At 39.8% G+C, this 17,938-nt stretch overlaps 1 protein-coding gene across 2 annotated transcripts in view; it reads right to left on the minus strand.

Moving 5' to 3' along the window:
- Positions 1 to 17,938, minus strand: part of LSM7 (LSM7 homolog, U6 small nuclear RNA and mRNA degradation associated) — a 166,254-nt gene that overhangs the window by 145,336 nt on the left and 2,980 nt on the right. The window contains exon 1 of one of the 2 annotated variants that reach the window (XM_044090619.1): positions 3,009 to 3,185. The exons of the other annotated variant lie outside the window; for it this stretch is intronic. Within the exon in view, the coding sequence (XP_043946554.1) occupies positions 3,009 to 3,173 (165 nt within the window). The 5' untranslated portion in view covers positions 3,174 to 3,185. Of the gene's footprint in view, positions 1 to 3,008; positions 3,186 to 17,938 lie in introns of those variants that run through there. 2 annotated transcript variants of the gene reach the window in all.

Here is a 17,938-nt window from a genome sequence, read left to right on the forward strand (position 1 = left end):
CCTATTCTAGTTAAGTAATTATGTTCTCTGACACGTTCTTTTAGCATGCGGTTGGTCTTCCCTACATAATAAGCATCACATGCATTGCAGATAGCTACATATATTATATTTTTACTTTCACAGGTGGTATTGGTACTAAAGTAAAATACTTGTTTAGTCAACGGATGTGTGAACGTAGTATCTTTACAGATGAAGTGGCACTGATTACACCTGCCGCAGGGTACGGTGTTTACATTCATAATAGTATCATTATGAATTATATTCCTTGGTCTACACAATACGCTTTTTAAATTAGGATGATTCTTAAAAGTTACACGTGGTGTGGGACCTACCACATTACTCACATCCTTATCTGACTTTAAGATATCCCATCGTCTATGCATAGCTTTTTTGACTTCCAAGCTCATTTTACTAAAATTCAATTTAGCACTTACTTCATTCTTGACAATCTTTTCAGTTTTCTGGGGTTCCATGTATTGACTGAAATATGGTTTTGCACTACTCGAGCGCAGAGAACCAACTGTTTCAATAGTATCAGATATTTCATTTTCAACATAACCCCTTTCTAAAAATCTTTTCTTCATTTCCTGTATCCCATTGTCATATTGGGAATAATCAGAGTTGAGTCTGGACACTCTCATAAACTGTCCTTTAAGGACATTGCTAAATACATGACGTGGGTGCATGCTGTGTCTATGTAGTAGGTTGTTTCTCTGACAGCTCTTCCTATATATGGAGGTGTTTAACATTCCATTCAACATACGAACTATGTCCACATCCAAAAAAGAGATGTGGTCATAAGAGAAGTTCATGGTGAATTTCAAAAATCCAGTCGTTGACTCAAGGTAGCTCACAAAATCCCTCAATGAGTCCTCATCCCCCAACCACAGGAAAAACAAGTCATCTACAAACCGGCAATACATGCCTACATACTCTCTGAACTGTGTGATGCATTAAGAAGAAAATTATCTTCCCATCTTGCCATGACAAGGTTGGCGTAGCTATTTGCACAGGATGTGCCCATAGCCACGCCATCCTTCTGCAAATACATGTCTTCATTAAATGCAAATATATTGTTGGTAAGGACTGTTTCAAGGAGTAGTGTAATTATATCTATCTTCTGAACTGATAGATCGGAATGTTCTCTCATATAATCTGTAATGTACCTAATACCTACATCATTCGGGATCACTGTGAACAAGCTCACAACGTCCAGGGTAACCATGAGGAACTGTTGGTCGTCCTGTAGATGTTGTGTATGGGTGTAGAGATCAATCAAAAACTGCTTACTATCTCTTAAAATCATTTTGTTTTTATTCACCAATGGCCTCAAAATATCTTCCAAATACAAGGACATGGGTTCCGTTACCCATCCCTGGCCTGCCACAATTGGTCTCATAGGTGGATCTTCTTTGTTTTTGTGGACCTTCGGTAGGCCCTGGATTACTGGTATGATTGGGTCTTTAACCTTTAGAAAATCGTACAGTTGTTCAGTTATGTCAAACGACATGACTAAGTCATCCAAGGTGTGGTATACTCCAAACACCTTGTCTACCAGTTCATCTTGATTAACCTTATGATATGTCTGGATGTCATTGAGCATATCGTACATCTTCTGTTCATAGTAACTAGTATCCATTACAACTATGGGTCCACCCTTATCAGCAGGTCTGATAGTGATGGACCTATCATCTCTTAAACTGTATAGGGCCTGTCTTTGATTATAATTCAAATTCTGTCCATGTTTTTTAATGGGTTTCTCCTGAAACATTTTATATATATGTCATCTTCTAACACATTCCCAAATACTTCCACTGTCGGATGAAGTTGTGGGATATACACACTATTAGCACGAAATTTATTTACTCCATTTGGTGGATCACTTTGTCCAAAATCAAGTTTAAGTTGTATGTTTCGAATGAACACTTTGGTGTCTATAACCGTGTCTACCAAATTGCTTTCTTTGGTGGGAATAAAACCCAATCCTTTGTTTAAGACCTGTTCTTCAAATATACTCAAGGACCTGTTCGAAAGATTAATGACTAGTGATTCTGTTTCCCCCACATTTTCTTTATGGTAGGACCCTGAGGTTGTTCCTCTGTGGACCCTTTCCTTTTCTGCCTCCCCCTGCTGTTGGATCTCTTCTTCTCTAAAAAATACTGCTGAGCAATGGGGAGGGGTGCGGGTAAGGCATTAGTATTATTTTTAGGTCTAACTACCGCAGCTCCTGACCTCTGTACGTCCGTAATACACCCTATCAAACTGTTTACTGATTGTGTGTTTGTAATTTCTTCTCTGGCTCTAACACTACTGTGTGTCACTACGTGTTGCCCATTAGAATCCAAACATCCATTTGCATTGTTCTCACTAGGGGCTTCGCCCATACCATTACTATCAGGTACTATGTTTGTTTGTGATCTTACTTCACTGACGTTGGCCTGGTTAGTGCTAGTCTCTAGGCGTTGCCCTAATGGACCATTATTCCTGCCCTGGCGTTCAATATACCTCTGTTGTTCATTATTAGAAAAATTACTTGAATATCCTACATTCCTGTCTCTAGGCCAAGTAAATACGTGATTATTTTTAAAATCACGCACATCACGTGTTATCTTACTCTTTTTCTGATCAAACATCCTTTTTTCCACCAACATTACATCCTCCAATACTTTTTCTAACTTTGCTGTATGCACATTTTCAGTATACTTAATTTTAAAGTCATTAAACATTTTGTTGACCTGTGTTCTTAACAGATCTTCCTCGGGTAAATGAAAATCGATTAACAGCCTCATATAACTGAAGCTCAGTTCAAGATTTAATTGCTGCCAACGATATAATAGGTCTGGGAAGTGGTTACCAGAAGTGGGCATCTTTAAAACGCGGAGCCCACGAGGTATGATACGTTTTTGTAGGCACACTTCAAAGTATTGCCTTTGAACCTGTAACCTCTTCAGTTTAATAAAAGCAGTCTCTAGTTCGGTTAAATCTTTAGTAACATTGAAGTTACTTACTTCAGTCTGATTATTCCAGTCCCCATCAACAATGGGTTCAAAATCAAGTAACACGTTGGTTTCTCCAGTCACGCATGCTTGAAACCGTTGCATAAATTTGTTGGTATAATCCAAAGTAGTCGGAACATAAGGAAGTTCAATATTTGTGTTGTTCTCGTTCGCCATCCTCTTCCGTAGCTGCCCTGACGAAAAATATGTAACAAAATTCACAATCCCAAAGCAGTGCAGTCACAAACAGAGACGGGGTTCCACGCAAGTAAAAATAAATAAAAGTACCAATCAGAAAAAGCCGGTACCCCTGATGGCAATAAAACGATAGAAATAGTCCAAAAAATCCAAAGAATGAGTCACTGAAGATTCTGTTGCAAGTAAATGTCCATTTATTTAGAAAGAGGAGTGAGCGCTTTCGCCATAAGGCTTTATCAAACTCTTAAACATTAAAACATTAAAATCTTTTATAAAACATAAAAACTGCTTTCATTGGTCAAAAAATATATGCGTCACAGTTTAAACTCTTAAAGCAGTAGTTCACATAATGCCTTCTAAACAATGTTCCTCTATACAATCTGTAACAATTTCTGATTGTGTTATAGTAGTCAACTGCTGTGTTAACGTTAAGTTCACTGGAATATGAATTATCTTAATTGTGTCTACGCAGATACCAACATATTTGGTTTAGTAAGCATGGTTTCACGGCTATACTATCAATCTGTATTGTTAACTTTGTTTAAGCACAGTAAACTAGTTATTGTTATTTCAGAAGAACATTTTGACCGTCTCCGTGCGATCAGTTAAGACGTTTTTCACCTTCCTTCCTTATATGACGTTTCACCTTCTATACAGTTCTTTCAGTCACTACGTATATATGAGGGTCAAAACACACTGAGTGTATTTAAAGAAACTTAGGATGAGCATATGATTACTTTCTGTAGAAATATGCAGTTGGATCGATGCATTGCTGAATATACCTGATGGAATGTATTTAAGGTACTTTGCTTGAATGATGGTGTGTTCCATGTGAAACACTGTTTAGGGGTTCCAACCTATGGAGAGCACCCTTCGATTGAATTCGTTCATTGCACATGATTTCAGGGCAGCGTTTAAATACTTAGTGATGCCAATTTAGTATGAACGAAGCATCCACTATATCTGGTGTTTTAAAGATGTGTTTTGATTGCCGTTCTGCGGCTTGAGCCTTTTTATGGCGTTTTAATTAAATAGTGAGCTTGTGAAATACTGTTGAAGTTTTGAATAGGATACGAACTACTCGGAACAGTATGCACTTCCGGCATTGTATGTATATAACTTAGATTTGTTTGTTTATTTTTTAGAGTCAGGCTTTTATCGCTATAATGCCATTTACCATGTTGTTGACTATTTCCTTTATATGTGACATGGTTCTTACCATTGTTTATTTACTTTTATGTGACCGTATGGGCACCGATACCATATACAAAATTTACAAATCAGAAAGGTCGTAGCACACCTTTCGGCAAAGTATGCCTACCAGGCATGATATTTTAACAGCAATGCTAACTTGGTGTGCAGCTGATTTTGTATGCACACAGCTTTTGTTTTGCTTGTTTTGTCACGATCGCTATAGAGCGATTTTGTATGATGTTTATTTTCTTTTTTCATATGATGCTTTGTTTTTATTATTGATAAGTTACTCTCCTGTGATTATAAGGGTCCTAACAAGCGATATTTTTATGAACCTAAAAGGGCGTAAAATCATTTCATGCATAAATCAGTATTTTGATTCATATAATGTTGTTTTATGTTACAGATTGTATAGAGGAACATTGTTTAGAAGGCATTATGTGAACTACTGCTTTAAGAGTTTAAACTGTGACGCATATATTTTTTGACCAATGAAAGCAGTTTTTATGTTTTATAAAAGATTTTAATTAAGGTTTTAATGTTTAAGAGTTTGATAAAGCCTTATGGCGAAAGCGCTCACTCCTCTTTCTAAATAAATGGACATTTACTTGCAACAGAATCTTCAGTGACTCATTCTTTGGATTTTTTGGACTATTTCTATCGTTTTATTGCCATCAGGGGTACCGGCTTTTTCTGAATATACATTAACAGTTGCATGTTCATTTGCTAATTAGATTACATTCATATGACAAAGGCAACTACTAACTACACTACAATATATACTTATGCATTAATACTTGTTGAACATTGAGCATTAACAGCTGTATTGGGGAGGGGTTTGTTAACGAAATAAGAGCTCATGTAATTAGTGCTTAGACATTCAAAACGGAGGTGAGGGATGGAACTAGGCAAGGCAGAAAGTTTTATTTTATATTTTGTTAACCGCTTTACTACCATTTTCAGGGGAGACCAGAGATGCTACTTATATGCTAATATTGCAGTCAAGACATGGGGTTTAAAACGGTTTATAGTCATCATAAGATTTAGGTTAGAAATATAGAGGCGGGGTGGGCAGTATCACAACTATGTACATGGCTGAGACACATTAGTACAACTGTTCAGGTATTGGTGAAGACTGGTTGTCGTGCACAAGACTGAATTAAGATAATGGTTTGACGATATGACAAGCTGAATACAACAGTGGCATCATTTATTCTGAAGATATTACAATTCCCATTCTTTTATTTCGTTACCATATTAAGCTGACCCTACGAATAAGTTAAAGAGTGTCCCTGGCCATCTGGGGATTTTTCCCAGATTCAGTTCAGCCATATTAACTCACTAAGCGAACTTTAAAGGACCACTACGGGCAAATGATGAAGAAAACATATATTTTTTATCTTGCCATGATTTACTACACCTCCCAAAGCTGCCTTCAGCAAAATAAGTACTCATTCCCAATTTTATTTTGTTTTTACTCGTCTGCCCTCATGGGGGCAGACATGGTGATTCATATGAAAAGCTAAATATGTCCTATAATGCAGACTGTGAGGACAAATAGCCCTACCATTTGTTGTCAGACTAGACTTCCATTCACTTAGAATGTAACTCCTGAAAAAACTGCCAAGTTTGAGAGTCTGCAGCTCATGTGTCATTGACTGGTATGTGCTGAGTTTTACAAATGTTGTTCCTACTGATGTACTACACATTCACTGAAAGAAACTTACAAAAAAGTGTCAACAAATTACTGAGATAAAAAAGACTTTCCACAAGGAGCAGTTTTGCAAGTTTCAGTTCCTGGCCAGGTTATTCCTCCCATCTCCCCTCCTTCAGTGGGCTACAGTCTCACATTTCCAGCTTTGCTAGATTCAACTACTTAGTCAGCATTGCATGACAATAGACATAAAAAAATAGCCTGGTGTGCCACTAAAACTGTTCCCTTGTATGTCTCTTCACTTCTGAATAGCAATTCCCAAGAATAAAAAAAAAACAAAAAGCAAACTCATCAGTCCAGAGTTTAGGCTAGTCTATCCATTTTTTTAAAATGTGCACAGTAAAATATTCAGATTGTAATGCATTTTGTCTGCTGACATGGTTATCTTTACATAGTTATTCTCTTATAGTACAACCTGAACTTATGGTATTTAATGATAAATTTTACAACAATTATCAGTTTCTTAACAATGACCTCCCAAGACTGATGTGACCTAGTACTTTCGTACTATTGCTTTATGTAGTTTGTCTTAGTTGTATATTTGTAGTGTGTTTCTCATCCTCTCAGCAACAGACTCCTGTAGAAGCATATACTTGTATAGAAAGAGTACCAGCAGCTGTAGCAGTGATACCACACTCCAAAACCATGCACTCAAACATAGTACTGACAAAGACAAGGGAATGTATATGTCTGAATCAAGCAGTGATGAAATTGCTAGGGACTTCACTGAGCAAAATTTTACTCTTAATTTCTCCATTTCATAATGCATAACATTCGCACCAGACTTACAAAGGCACATCTCCACCTTCCACAAACACAGCAACCCACACCCACACAACTGCTATGGTTTCTCCCTTCAGTTATTGCAAGCCAAGAACAACACATTTTAATAAGGATACCTACCAGACAAGTCTGCATAATGCACTTGGTCTACCTGCATCATTGCAGCTTGGGTCCCCCCCCCCCAGCAACTGCAACATTGCCAGATAAAACCACTGCTACTGTCTGGTTTCTCCCTACCATTATTGCAAGCCAAGAATAACACTTTTTAATAAGGATACCTACCAGACTGCATAGATGACCAGATATTTACAGTTCTTGTTATTAGCAGATATGGTCCTTTATGTTATGTTACGTTTTAAACATTGCGACTGGTTATTTACATTTCCTTTTATAGCACATTTGTTAATTTTACTAGTTATTTTTTAAACAATATTTTGGCCGGCATGCACACCTGCAAGCCCCCCCCCCCCCCCCAAGGCAACTATAGCTTTGTCTATTGCCACTGGGTGTCATAACTGAATATGCTTGCTGTATCTTGTCCCAAATAGATCTGCCTCCACACTGAATACTTGTAAAGTAAGGCAAGTACCATTTACTTGGTGTATTTTGTCCCCCAGATAGATTTACCTTCCTTTGTATTACTTGCACACAAAGACCTTAAAGTAGTGTTTCTGCAACTAACTGCTTACACTCCTAATTTCCTGCTTCGACCTCTTCCTTGCTTACATTACAGCTTCAAGTCTTCCACTTCTTATGTTGATTACTTTTCTTTGCAGTCTTCGGTGAGGGGGGGGGGGGGGCAGGCCAGATCTCTACCGGCTTTTTCTGGGTATACCTTCCCCATTTTGTATCTCCCTCCTCTAACTCCCTCCTCCCCCATGCACATGAACTAGTCTATATTAGTGGGTCTCCTTGAGCGGCGCCCTTTTGAAAGTTATCTTTTGGCCTGCTTGTGGTGAGGAAGCTTCCCCAGACCTTTTTTATGCATTATTAGAACATTAGAAATTAACATCAGACACACTATATTATGGAAATGACATCACCATGTATGAGTTATAGAATTTATATATATATATATATATATATATATATATATATATATATATATATATATGTGTATTCATTTTTTCATTTAATTCTTATTGTTGTTTTTAACGTAGTAATAGGTAGATATGTAATAATGATTTAAGTAGTTGATATAATTTATTTGTAAAGATCATGGGGTTTTGTATGTATGGGGGTGTGTTTAATGAATTGTTCCAATGAGCTTTGAGTGTTTAACATATTAAGAGCACTTGAATATAAGGTAAACGACTCTGAGGAAGCCAGATTGCTGGCGAAAGCGCTTAGTCGTGGTTCTATTTCAATAAATACACAGTATTTGTTAACTTGAATGGTTCAGTTTCAGTTTTCAGTTTTAATGTTGCTTTTTGTGGATTGGACTGCACTTTGTGGTTGCCGTAATTTTTATATATCTTTTGGCCTGCTTGTGGTGAGGAAGCTTCCCCAGACCTTTTTTAGTGTGACTGCATCAGTACAAGTAAATTAAACTAGTACAATACAGCCAAACAGACACATTTGGTGTAAACAGAAGCAAGTGGAATGATACATTTGGTGTGCAAAGTAAAGAAACAAGTAAGCCCATTGATATAACTGGAGTTAGTGTTAGCCCCGCTGCGCTCGGGCTCACTCCGCTCCCCTCCCTGCTTCCTATTCCCACCCACCCCCACTAGTGCTACATTTCAACTGAACTTAGCCACGCCCATCATGCTAATCACCAATCACTGAATCTGCCCCACCCCTGTACCCATTTCCTTCTCTTCCACTATTCCATATCCTGTAAAGCACAGTCTTCCATCTAACTACCTTACAATCACAAACACCTCTCAACACCCACCCCATCCCAAGCAGCTCTCTCACACATGACCAAACCATGCCCAAACTACCCAAACCCACATACATACACCTCTTACTATGCTCCTAGGTGTATCCACACTCCCACTGCTAACTTCTATCACCAACCACCAAAAACAACTTAATTTTATCCATATACCATGAAAAACTACTTCCACTGACATTATTACAACACACCATTTTACTCAACTAGTCCCACATCACTACCAAACCTTCTTTGTTCACCACTATGCACACAGATCACAGCCATCACACTACCAGACTCAAACAGCTATAAAGAACTTTAAGACCCTAAACAAACTACTCAAACTTTATCAGAACCTAACTCATTAGCTGTGGTGATATACACCCAAACCCAAGCCCAGAAACTCTAGGAGCCCCAACCCGAATGATACCCTACTCCACAGAGACAAATCCACACTCATTTTAAATTTAAATGTTAAGTATACTAAACAAAGTCCACGACCTTCATGCACTACTCTCCTTTTATCAACCTGAGATAGTCATACTAATAGAGACTTGGCTTAAACCAGGCAAACCACAACAATGAAATCACTCCACCAGGTTACAGTATAATTCGTAGTGATAGAATAGGTAAAACAAAGGGGGGGGGGTTGCTGTAGTGTATAAATCTCACATCATCCTTGAGAAAGTAGACATAACAACCCTAGACCTCAAAGTTGAACTCACTCTAATAAAACTAAAACTTAATGATAATAAACGCATCAACATCATAGGGTGCTACATCTCTCCAGGCAACAATATCCCCATTACAGAAAAACTCCTAGAATGGATATCTAACTCCCTCCCCCAGGAAAGCATAGTATTAGGAGACCTTAATACTGACTGGCAAAACTGTTTCATTCATAAGCCACATGCCCATATCAACCTACATGGCCTAACCCAACTCATCACTTCCCCTCACAAGGACAAGAGAACCAAACATCAATCCACTCTAGATTGGATACTCGTATCCCACCCATCACTGATATCCCTAGCAGGGTGTCTACCAGACACCAAGTAGTTACCAAGCCACATTCTTACTCAGATCAAAATCACCACAACTGACCCAAATATCTACATGCCTAATTAGAAACAAAAAACACTAACTGCTTCAACTTTATAAACGACCTAAAAATGTACAACTGGACTCCCCTTAAAAACCTACCTCTTGATGAAGCTGTACTATATTTCAATACTACCTTCTTAAACACCCTTAATCATCATGCCCCCTCCAGAACAACAAGAATTAAAACTAAATATGCCCCCTGGTTAGCCCCAGACACAAAATCCCTCCTCAAAAAAAGAAACAAGGCCTGGACCAACTACCTAAACAGTAAATCCCAATTGAACAAACAAATGTATGTTGAACTACATAAAGCCAAATAATTCACCAAAACAGACAAAACATCTTGCTACCAAAAGTTACAGGATAAGCACAGGAACAACCCACAAAAATTCTGGGCAGCAATTAACTCTATTCTACAACCAGGTAAAACAACTACCCCAACCCCAAAATAGATGATAACCAAGAAGACATCCCCACACAATTTAATAAATACTTTACGGAAACCATCCAGACCCTTACAAACAACCAACCCTATGACAACATCCCCATCCCTGCAAATCCACCCCACACCCCCAACTAACAATTGCCTCAAGTTCAGCTTCCACCCAGAACCAACCAAATCCATTGAAAAACTACTCCGCAAGCTCAAACGAACGTCTCTAGCTGCAGGTAAGTTACCCGCTGAATACCTCCACCTGGCTGCAGAAGCCATATCATATCCTGTCTCCATCCTAATGCACTCTACAGGCACTTACATGAAGGCATGGATCATGCTATCCCAAACAGAACCAAGAAGCTATCCTCCAAAAAAAGGAAGCCAATGTGGTGGTCCCCTGCCATAAACAAACTGTACAACAGAAGGAAGAAATTGTTGCAAAAGAGAGTAAACTCTCATGAGTGGTGGAGCTCCCTGGTCAGCCTCAGTAAGAAGCTGAGATCTTTTATAAGAGCCTCCAAAGCTAGCCACGAAAACAAAATCGCCACCGATTCTAAGGACAACCACAAAGCATTCTATAGCCATGTCAAAAATTTCAGTGGCAACACCCAGATCTGCTCTGAGTTACAGCACAACGGCACGAAAATTACAGAACCAACTGATATTGCCAACATCCTGGCAGATAGGTTTAGTGCTAACTTTGTCCCTCTCTCACCCTCCAAAGGGCCCATATCTGTACAGGAAGAATGCAGAGTCCCTGTAATCACAACTACACAGGTAAAAGCTGCACACTCTAAAGCCAAAAACACAGCATCCATGGGACTGGACAACATTCCAGGCTGCGTTTTACACTAACTTCAGAACAAACTGGCTCGCCAACACTGATCCCGGGAACTATCGCCCTATTAGCCTGACGAGCCTGGTCTGCAAGGCCATGGAATGCATCATCATGGAACTCATAAACAAAGACATTGGTAACCTCCAAACTGTGGACCCCACCCGGTTCAGGTTTGTGAAAGGCAGAACATGCCTCCTGAACCTAATCAATTTTTTTGAGGCAGTTACCAAAGCCGTAGATGAGGGTAAGGTGGTCCACACAGCCTATCTTGACCTCGCCAAGGCTTTTGACACCATCCCCCATTCTGGAATTATAGCTAAACTCACTAAACTAGGTATAAAGCCCTATGTCACAAGATGGGCTGCCAACTGGCTCACTGACAGAACCCACACTGTAAAAGTTCCTGACTCCAAGTCTGACTTTAAACCAGTGACAAGTGGAGTACCACAAGGTTCAGTCCTGGGACCTCTCCTGTTTGGTATCTACTTCTCTGAAGTACAGGCTAACACAGAAGGCCTCTAGCTAACAATGTACGTAGATGACTACAAACTAGGAGCCATAGTAGTCCCCAAATGATGTGGACATCCTACAGAAGGGCCTCACTGAGACAGATGCCTGGTGTCAGAGCCATGGCCTCAAGCTCAATGCCAAAAAGTGCATTGTCATCCCCTTTGGTAAAAACTCTGTACCCATGAACTACCACATAGGCAGCAGTCTACTTAACACCGAATGTGTGATGAGACCTTGGGACCCAGGTGGACAGTAGTCTCCTTTGATAATCAGATCGCCACAGTAGTCAGGAAGTCCTTCTACGTGGCAAACCTCATCACAAAAGGATTCTCATCCAGGAAAAAGAGGTCAGTGTTCCCCTCTACTCGACATTCATTAGACCCATTATAGAGTACAAAGCCCCTTTTGGAATGTACCTCACAAGACATCTGCAGCAGCTGGAGAGGCCACAGAACTCTCTCGCAAAGAGGATTACTTGCCTCAAACAGATGCCCTACACTGACCATCTCAAAAAACTCCAGCTTTACTCAGTAGCATATCGTCTACTCGGAGGTGATTTCTGCCTAACATATAAAGCTATGTCAAACCCAGAGCTGTTGGACATGCTACACCTAAAGAAATCCCAGTGCCTCCGAGATGCATGCTCTAGGGACCGAAACCTTGTCACCACAATAAACAGGACATGCTGGAAGGATAGATTCCTGTCCCAGAGACTTCCCATACTCTGGAACAAGCTACCCATCTATTTCAAGTAAATTTCGTCATTAGCAGGCTTCAAGAAAAATCTTCGAGTGGATGGGAAATAGGAAATATGCCCTGGGAATCACTTCTGTGGCTCTGCTCGACAGTGGCATGGGAAAATAACTTTCTTGGGTGGCATAAGCCAGGGAACTTTGTTGCTTAGGCTTACTTAGGCCCTTGGGCTGATAGCCTAGTACCTACCTATGAACCTGTTATTAGACTAAATATAATATTATGTAGCATTAAAATGCGATGACATAAGGGTGACAGTTCATTATTTACTCAAAGCATGTCAGAGTGTTAAGAGTTCAAAGTGGATAAAGAGGAGGAGGGGAAGAGAAGAAAGAGTGAGAAAAAGTATTTGTTAGAAGTAATAATTAGGGTAGATATGGGAAGCAAGAGAAAAAATGAGTAAAAGTTACATTACAAGTAAGAGAAACGAAACCAAGGAAAAGAAGAAGTAACATGGACAACAAGATTTACAGCTGCAAACTGTCAAGTGGATTGGTAGCAAGTGTCATAAAACTGGGTTTGGAGAAATGTTTGGTGACTTTGAACAAACAGAATTGTCCACATTAACCGTGTATCTTGTGTGTGTGTGTGTGTGTGTGTGTGTGTGTGGTATAAAAGAACTATAAAGCAAATCTGCACTGATACCTGCGTGCTTCCCTGCTGAGGGGGACACGTGCAAGTGCATTGGACTGGCTACAGTAGGAAGGGATGGCAGCATACCTCTCAACATCATAGAACAAGAAATCTGGACCAGGCCATAAATAATAGAGGAGAAAGGCCCATAAATTGGGACAATTTATAAATATTGCACTTACAAAGTTGATAAACAGGTTTTGCATTTGAGTGAATTTTCTTAAGGATATGAAGTCTGAAAATCAAATGCCTGTCAGTTTTCTGAGTTCGCTGTTCAATGATTTGCCAGTGATTTGACAGAAAACTGCAATTTTATGAAAAACAGACAAACAATCTGGACTTTCTGCAAAAATCTGTACTGTTGAGAGATATGGATGGGCATTTTGAATCAACACCCAACAATCATTTTCATTTGTGTGCCAAAGCCATTACAGCAGTGTTTTGCAGAGAGGTGAGAAAAACCTTAAATTTGACTGGTATGTTTATTAAATTTTACATTTGTTGACTGGGAGAGTCCAACTGGATTACAAGCCCATTTTACACTGGAGGCCTGGGGAGAAAATCTCCAAGAGAACATTTTTTTTACAAAACATAGTTTTAAGGACAGAATTTTGACATAATTTCCATAGAAGAGACTTTGACATGCATATTAACTAACAGGATACATTAGTTCTCGTCAATATAATAAATTTTAGAAGATATTCCTAAGTTTAGGATTCCTGTGAAATCTATCAGAGTAAAAGCAGAGAGACGTAGAATAAGGCTCTGAGAGAGCAGATGATGCTCGCTGTAGTTGAGAAGGATAACAAACTGATTCACTAGGTCTTTGCCTGGTTTTAGTTGCTTATGGAAAGCACAGCATTGCTGGGGTAGTTTTCCCTAACTCCTGGAGAGATGGGATGAGCAGTAGATTAACCGTCCTAAGTGGGTACAGTACTATGGTTGGTTAAGCAGAGTTATTTAAGTTAGGTGAAGTGTTCTAATGAGACATTAGCCAGAGGGGATACAGGAGCACAGATGATTATTAAAAAAAAGTGAGTTTTAACAAGTTTCTTGAACTGTGATGGGGATTTGTTGTCAGTGGGCAGGAAGGGAGTTCCAGGTTTTTGCTATACAGTGGCTGTAGATAGACTTACCAGCTTCATTGTTACATTTGGTTACTTTGAGGAAGTTGTGTGTGCTAGACCTCAAGGGCCTGGCGGTTGTATAGGGTTGAAAAAGATTTTGTAGGGCTGGGGTGTTTTCAGAGTTATGCATTACTTTGTGGGCTAGTGATAGGTGATTGAGTTGAAGTAGTAGTGGTAGTTCTAGCCAACTGAGTTTTTTTTAGGCATTCACAGTGATGTGTTCTGATGGGAGAGGTTGTAACGAATTTGGCTATCTTATTATAACAACTATCCGGTTTGTTTAGGTCAGATTTGTGGAGATTTGTAAGCACAGGGGAGGCATAAAGTAGGGTGGATAGTAGGAGAGTCCTGTTGTAGTTTTGGAGTGGTCAGTGAGGAATTTTTTATTGCGATACAGTAGGCCAAATTTTGTATGTACTTTTTTATGGTTATAGAAATATGTAGGTAAAATCTAAGATGATTATCTATTTCAACCCCTAATAGTTTGGTATGATTTGTGGGGGTGATTGTGGTCTTGTTAAAGGAGGAGATGAAGAAAGAATCAGTGGGAGGTGTGGCTCTGTGGGAGCTAAAGAGTACTAGCTTTCTTTTACTTGGGTTCAGAATGTGCCTTTGATTTGTAATCCAAGTTTCTGCTAGGGAAAAGCATTCCTGAGTTAAGGAGTGAAGGATGTCCATTGATTTGGCTGCACATATTATGGTGGTATCATCTGCATATTGCACTATTGAGGCTTTAGAAATACTGTTTGGGAGCTGATTGGTAAAGAGGGTAAAAAGAAGTGGCCCCAGGATGGAGCCTTGGGGTACTCTTAGGGAGACAGTAGGGAGGGGGAGAGTTGTTTTTTCCACATAACAGCTTGTTTCCTTCTCTCTAGGTAGTTTTTGAACCAGAAGATGGCAGGGGTGGTAAAGTTTAGAGTTGCTAGTGAAAGAAGGAGTTTATTGTGATTAACCATATTGAATTCTTTTGACAAGTCAAGGAAGGTGGCAGATACAAGGAGTCCATTGTTTCTGTGAGTATTGACAATGTTGGTGAATTCTCTTAGTGCGGTGGAGGTGCTATGGAAGGGTCTAAAGCCATGTTGTTGTGTTGCTTTTAGATTATTTTGTAGGAGAGATTTCATTAGTTGCTTGTGTATTACCCTCTCTAAAATTTTAGATAAAGGGGGTAGTATGACTATAGGGCGGTAGTTACTGAATTCCAGGGAGGTTCCCTCTTTATGTACAGGGATGATATGTGATATTTTCCATAGCTTGGGTACTATACACTCGGAGATGGACCTGTTAATTAGGATAGAGACAGGATACGATATGGCTTCTGCAGCCAGGTGGAGGTATTCAGCGGGTAATTTATCTGCAGCTAGAGACATTGGTTTGAGCTTGCGGAGTAGTTTTTCAATGGATTTGGTTGGTTCTGGGTGGAAGCTGAACTTGAGGCAATTGTTAGTTGGGGATGTGGGGTGGATTTGCAGGGATGGGGATGTTGTCATAGGGTTGGTTGTTTGCAAGGGTTTGGATGGTTTCCGTAAAGTATTTATTAAATTGTGTGGGGATGTCTTCTTGGTTATCATCTATTTTTGGGGTTGGGGTAGTTTTACCTGGTTGTAGAATAGAGTTAATTGCTGCCCAGAATTTTTGTGGGTTGTTCCTGTGCTTATCCTGTAACTTTTGGTAGCAAGATGTTTTGTCTGTTATGGTGAGTTTTCTGGCTTTATGTAGTTCAACATATATTTGTTTGTTCAGTTGGGATTTACTGTTTAGGTAGTTGGTCCAGGCCTTGTTTCTTTTTTTGAGGAGGGATTTTGTGTCTGGGGCTAACCAGGGGGCATATTTAGTTTTAATTCTTGTTGTTCTGGAGGGGGTGTGATGATTAATGGTGTTTAAGGAGGTAGTATTGAAATATAGTACAGCTTCATCAAGAGGTAAGTTTTTTAGGGGGGGGGGGGTCCAGTTGCACATTTTTAGGTCGTTTATAAAGTTGAAGCAGTTAAAGTGTTTTTTGTTTCTAATTAGGCATGTAGATATTTGGGTCAGTTGTGGTGATTTTGATCAGAGTAAGAATGTGGCTTGGTAACTACTTGGTGTCTGGTAGATATCCTGCTAGGGATATCAGTGATGGGTGGGATACGAGTATCCAATCTAGAGTGGATTGATGTTTGGTTCTCTTGTCTGTTCTTGTGGGAAGAAGTGATGAGTTGGGTTAGGCCATGTAGGTTAATATGGGAGAGTGGCTTATGACTGGAACAGTTTTGCCAGTCAGTATTAAGATCTCCTAATACTATGCTTTCCTGGGGGAGGGAGTTAAGACATCCTTTCTAGGACTTTTTCTGTAATGGGGATATTGTTGCCTGGAGGGATGTAGCACCCTATGATGTTGATGCATTTATCATCAAGTTTTAGTTTTGTTAGAGTGAGTTCAACTTTACGAGGTCTAGGGTTGTTATGTCTACTTTCTCAAGGATGATGTGAGATTTATACACTACAGCAACACACACCCCCCCCTTTTTTTTACCTATTCTATCACTACGAATTATATTGTAACCTGGTGGAGTGATTTCATTGTTGTGGTTGCCTGGTTTAAGCCAAGTCTCTGTTAGTATGTCCATCTCAGGTTGATAAAAGGAGAGTAGTGCATGAAGGTCATGGACTTTGTTTAGTATACCTAACATTTAAATTTAAAATGAAGAGCGTGGATTTGTCTCTGTGGAGTAGGGTATCATTCAGGTTGAGGGTTGGGGCGCCTAGATTTTCAGGGCCTGGGTTTGGGTGTATATCACTGCAGCTAATGAGTTAGGTTCTGAGGTAAAAATAGAGATTGAATAGTTTGCTTAGGGTCTTAAAGTTCTTTACAGTTGTTTGAGACTGGTAGTGTGATGGCTGTGATCTGTGTGCATAGTGGCGAATAAAGAAGGTTTGGTAGTGATGTGGGACTAGTTGAGTAAAAGGGTGTGTTGTAATAATATCAGTGGAAGTAGTTTTTCTTGGTATATGGATAAAATTAAAGTTGTTTTTGGTGGTTGGTGATAGAAGTTAGCAGTGGGAGTGTGGATACACCTAGGAGCATAGTAAGAGGTGTATGTGGGTTTGGGTAGTTTGGGCATGGTTTGGTTTGATCATGAGTGAGAGAGCTGCTTGGGTTGGGGTGGATGTTGAGAGGTGTTTGTGATTGTAAGGTAGTTAGATGGAAGACTGTGCTTTACAGGATGTGGAATAGTGGAAGAGAAGGAAATGGGTACGGGGAGGGGCAGATTCAGTGATTGGTGGTTAGCATGATGGGCGTGGCTACGTTCAGTTGAAATGTAGCACTAGTGGGAGTGGATGGGAATAGGAAGCAGGGAGGGGAGCAGAGTGAGCCAGAGCGCAGCGGGGCTAACACTAACTCCAATTATATCAACAGGCTTACTGGTTTCTTTTCTTTGTACACCAAATGTATTGTTCCACTTGTTTCTGTTTACACCAAATGTGTCTGTTTGGCTGTATTGTACTAGTTAAATTTACTTATACTGATGCAGTCACACTGGAAAAGGTCTGGGGAAGCTTCCTCACCACAAGCAGGCCAAAAGATAACTTTCAAAAGGGCGCCGCTCAAGGAGACCCACTAATATAGACTAATGTGCATGGGGGAGGAGGGAGTTAGAGGAGGGAGATACAAAATGGGGGAAGGTATAACCAAAAAAAGCCGGTAGAGATCTGTCCCACCCCCTCACAGAAGACTGCAAAGAAAAGTAATCAGCAAAAGAAGTGGAAGCCTTGGAACTGTAAAGTGTAAGCAA

Source organism: Protopterus annectens, chromosome 13.part0, assembly GCF_019279795.1.
Source record: "Protopterus annectens isolate FY-2018-M chromosome 13.part0, PAN1.0, whole genome shotgun sequence".
Lineage (NCBI taxonomy): Eukaryota > Metazoa > Chordata > Ceratodontiformes > Protopteridae > Protopterus > Protopterus annectens.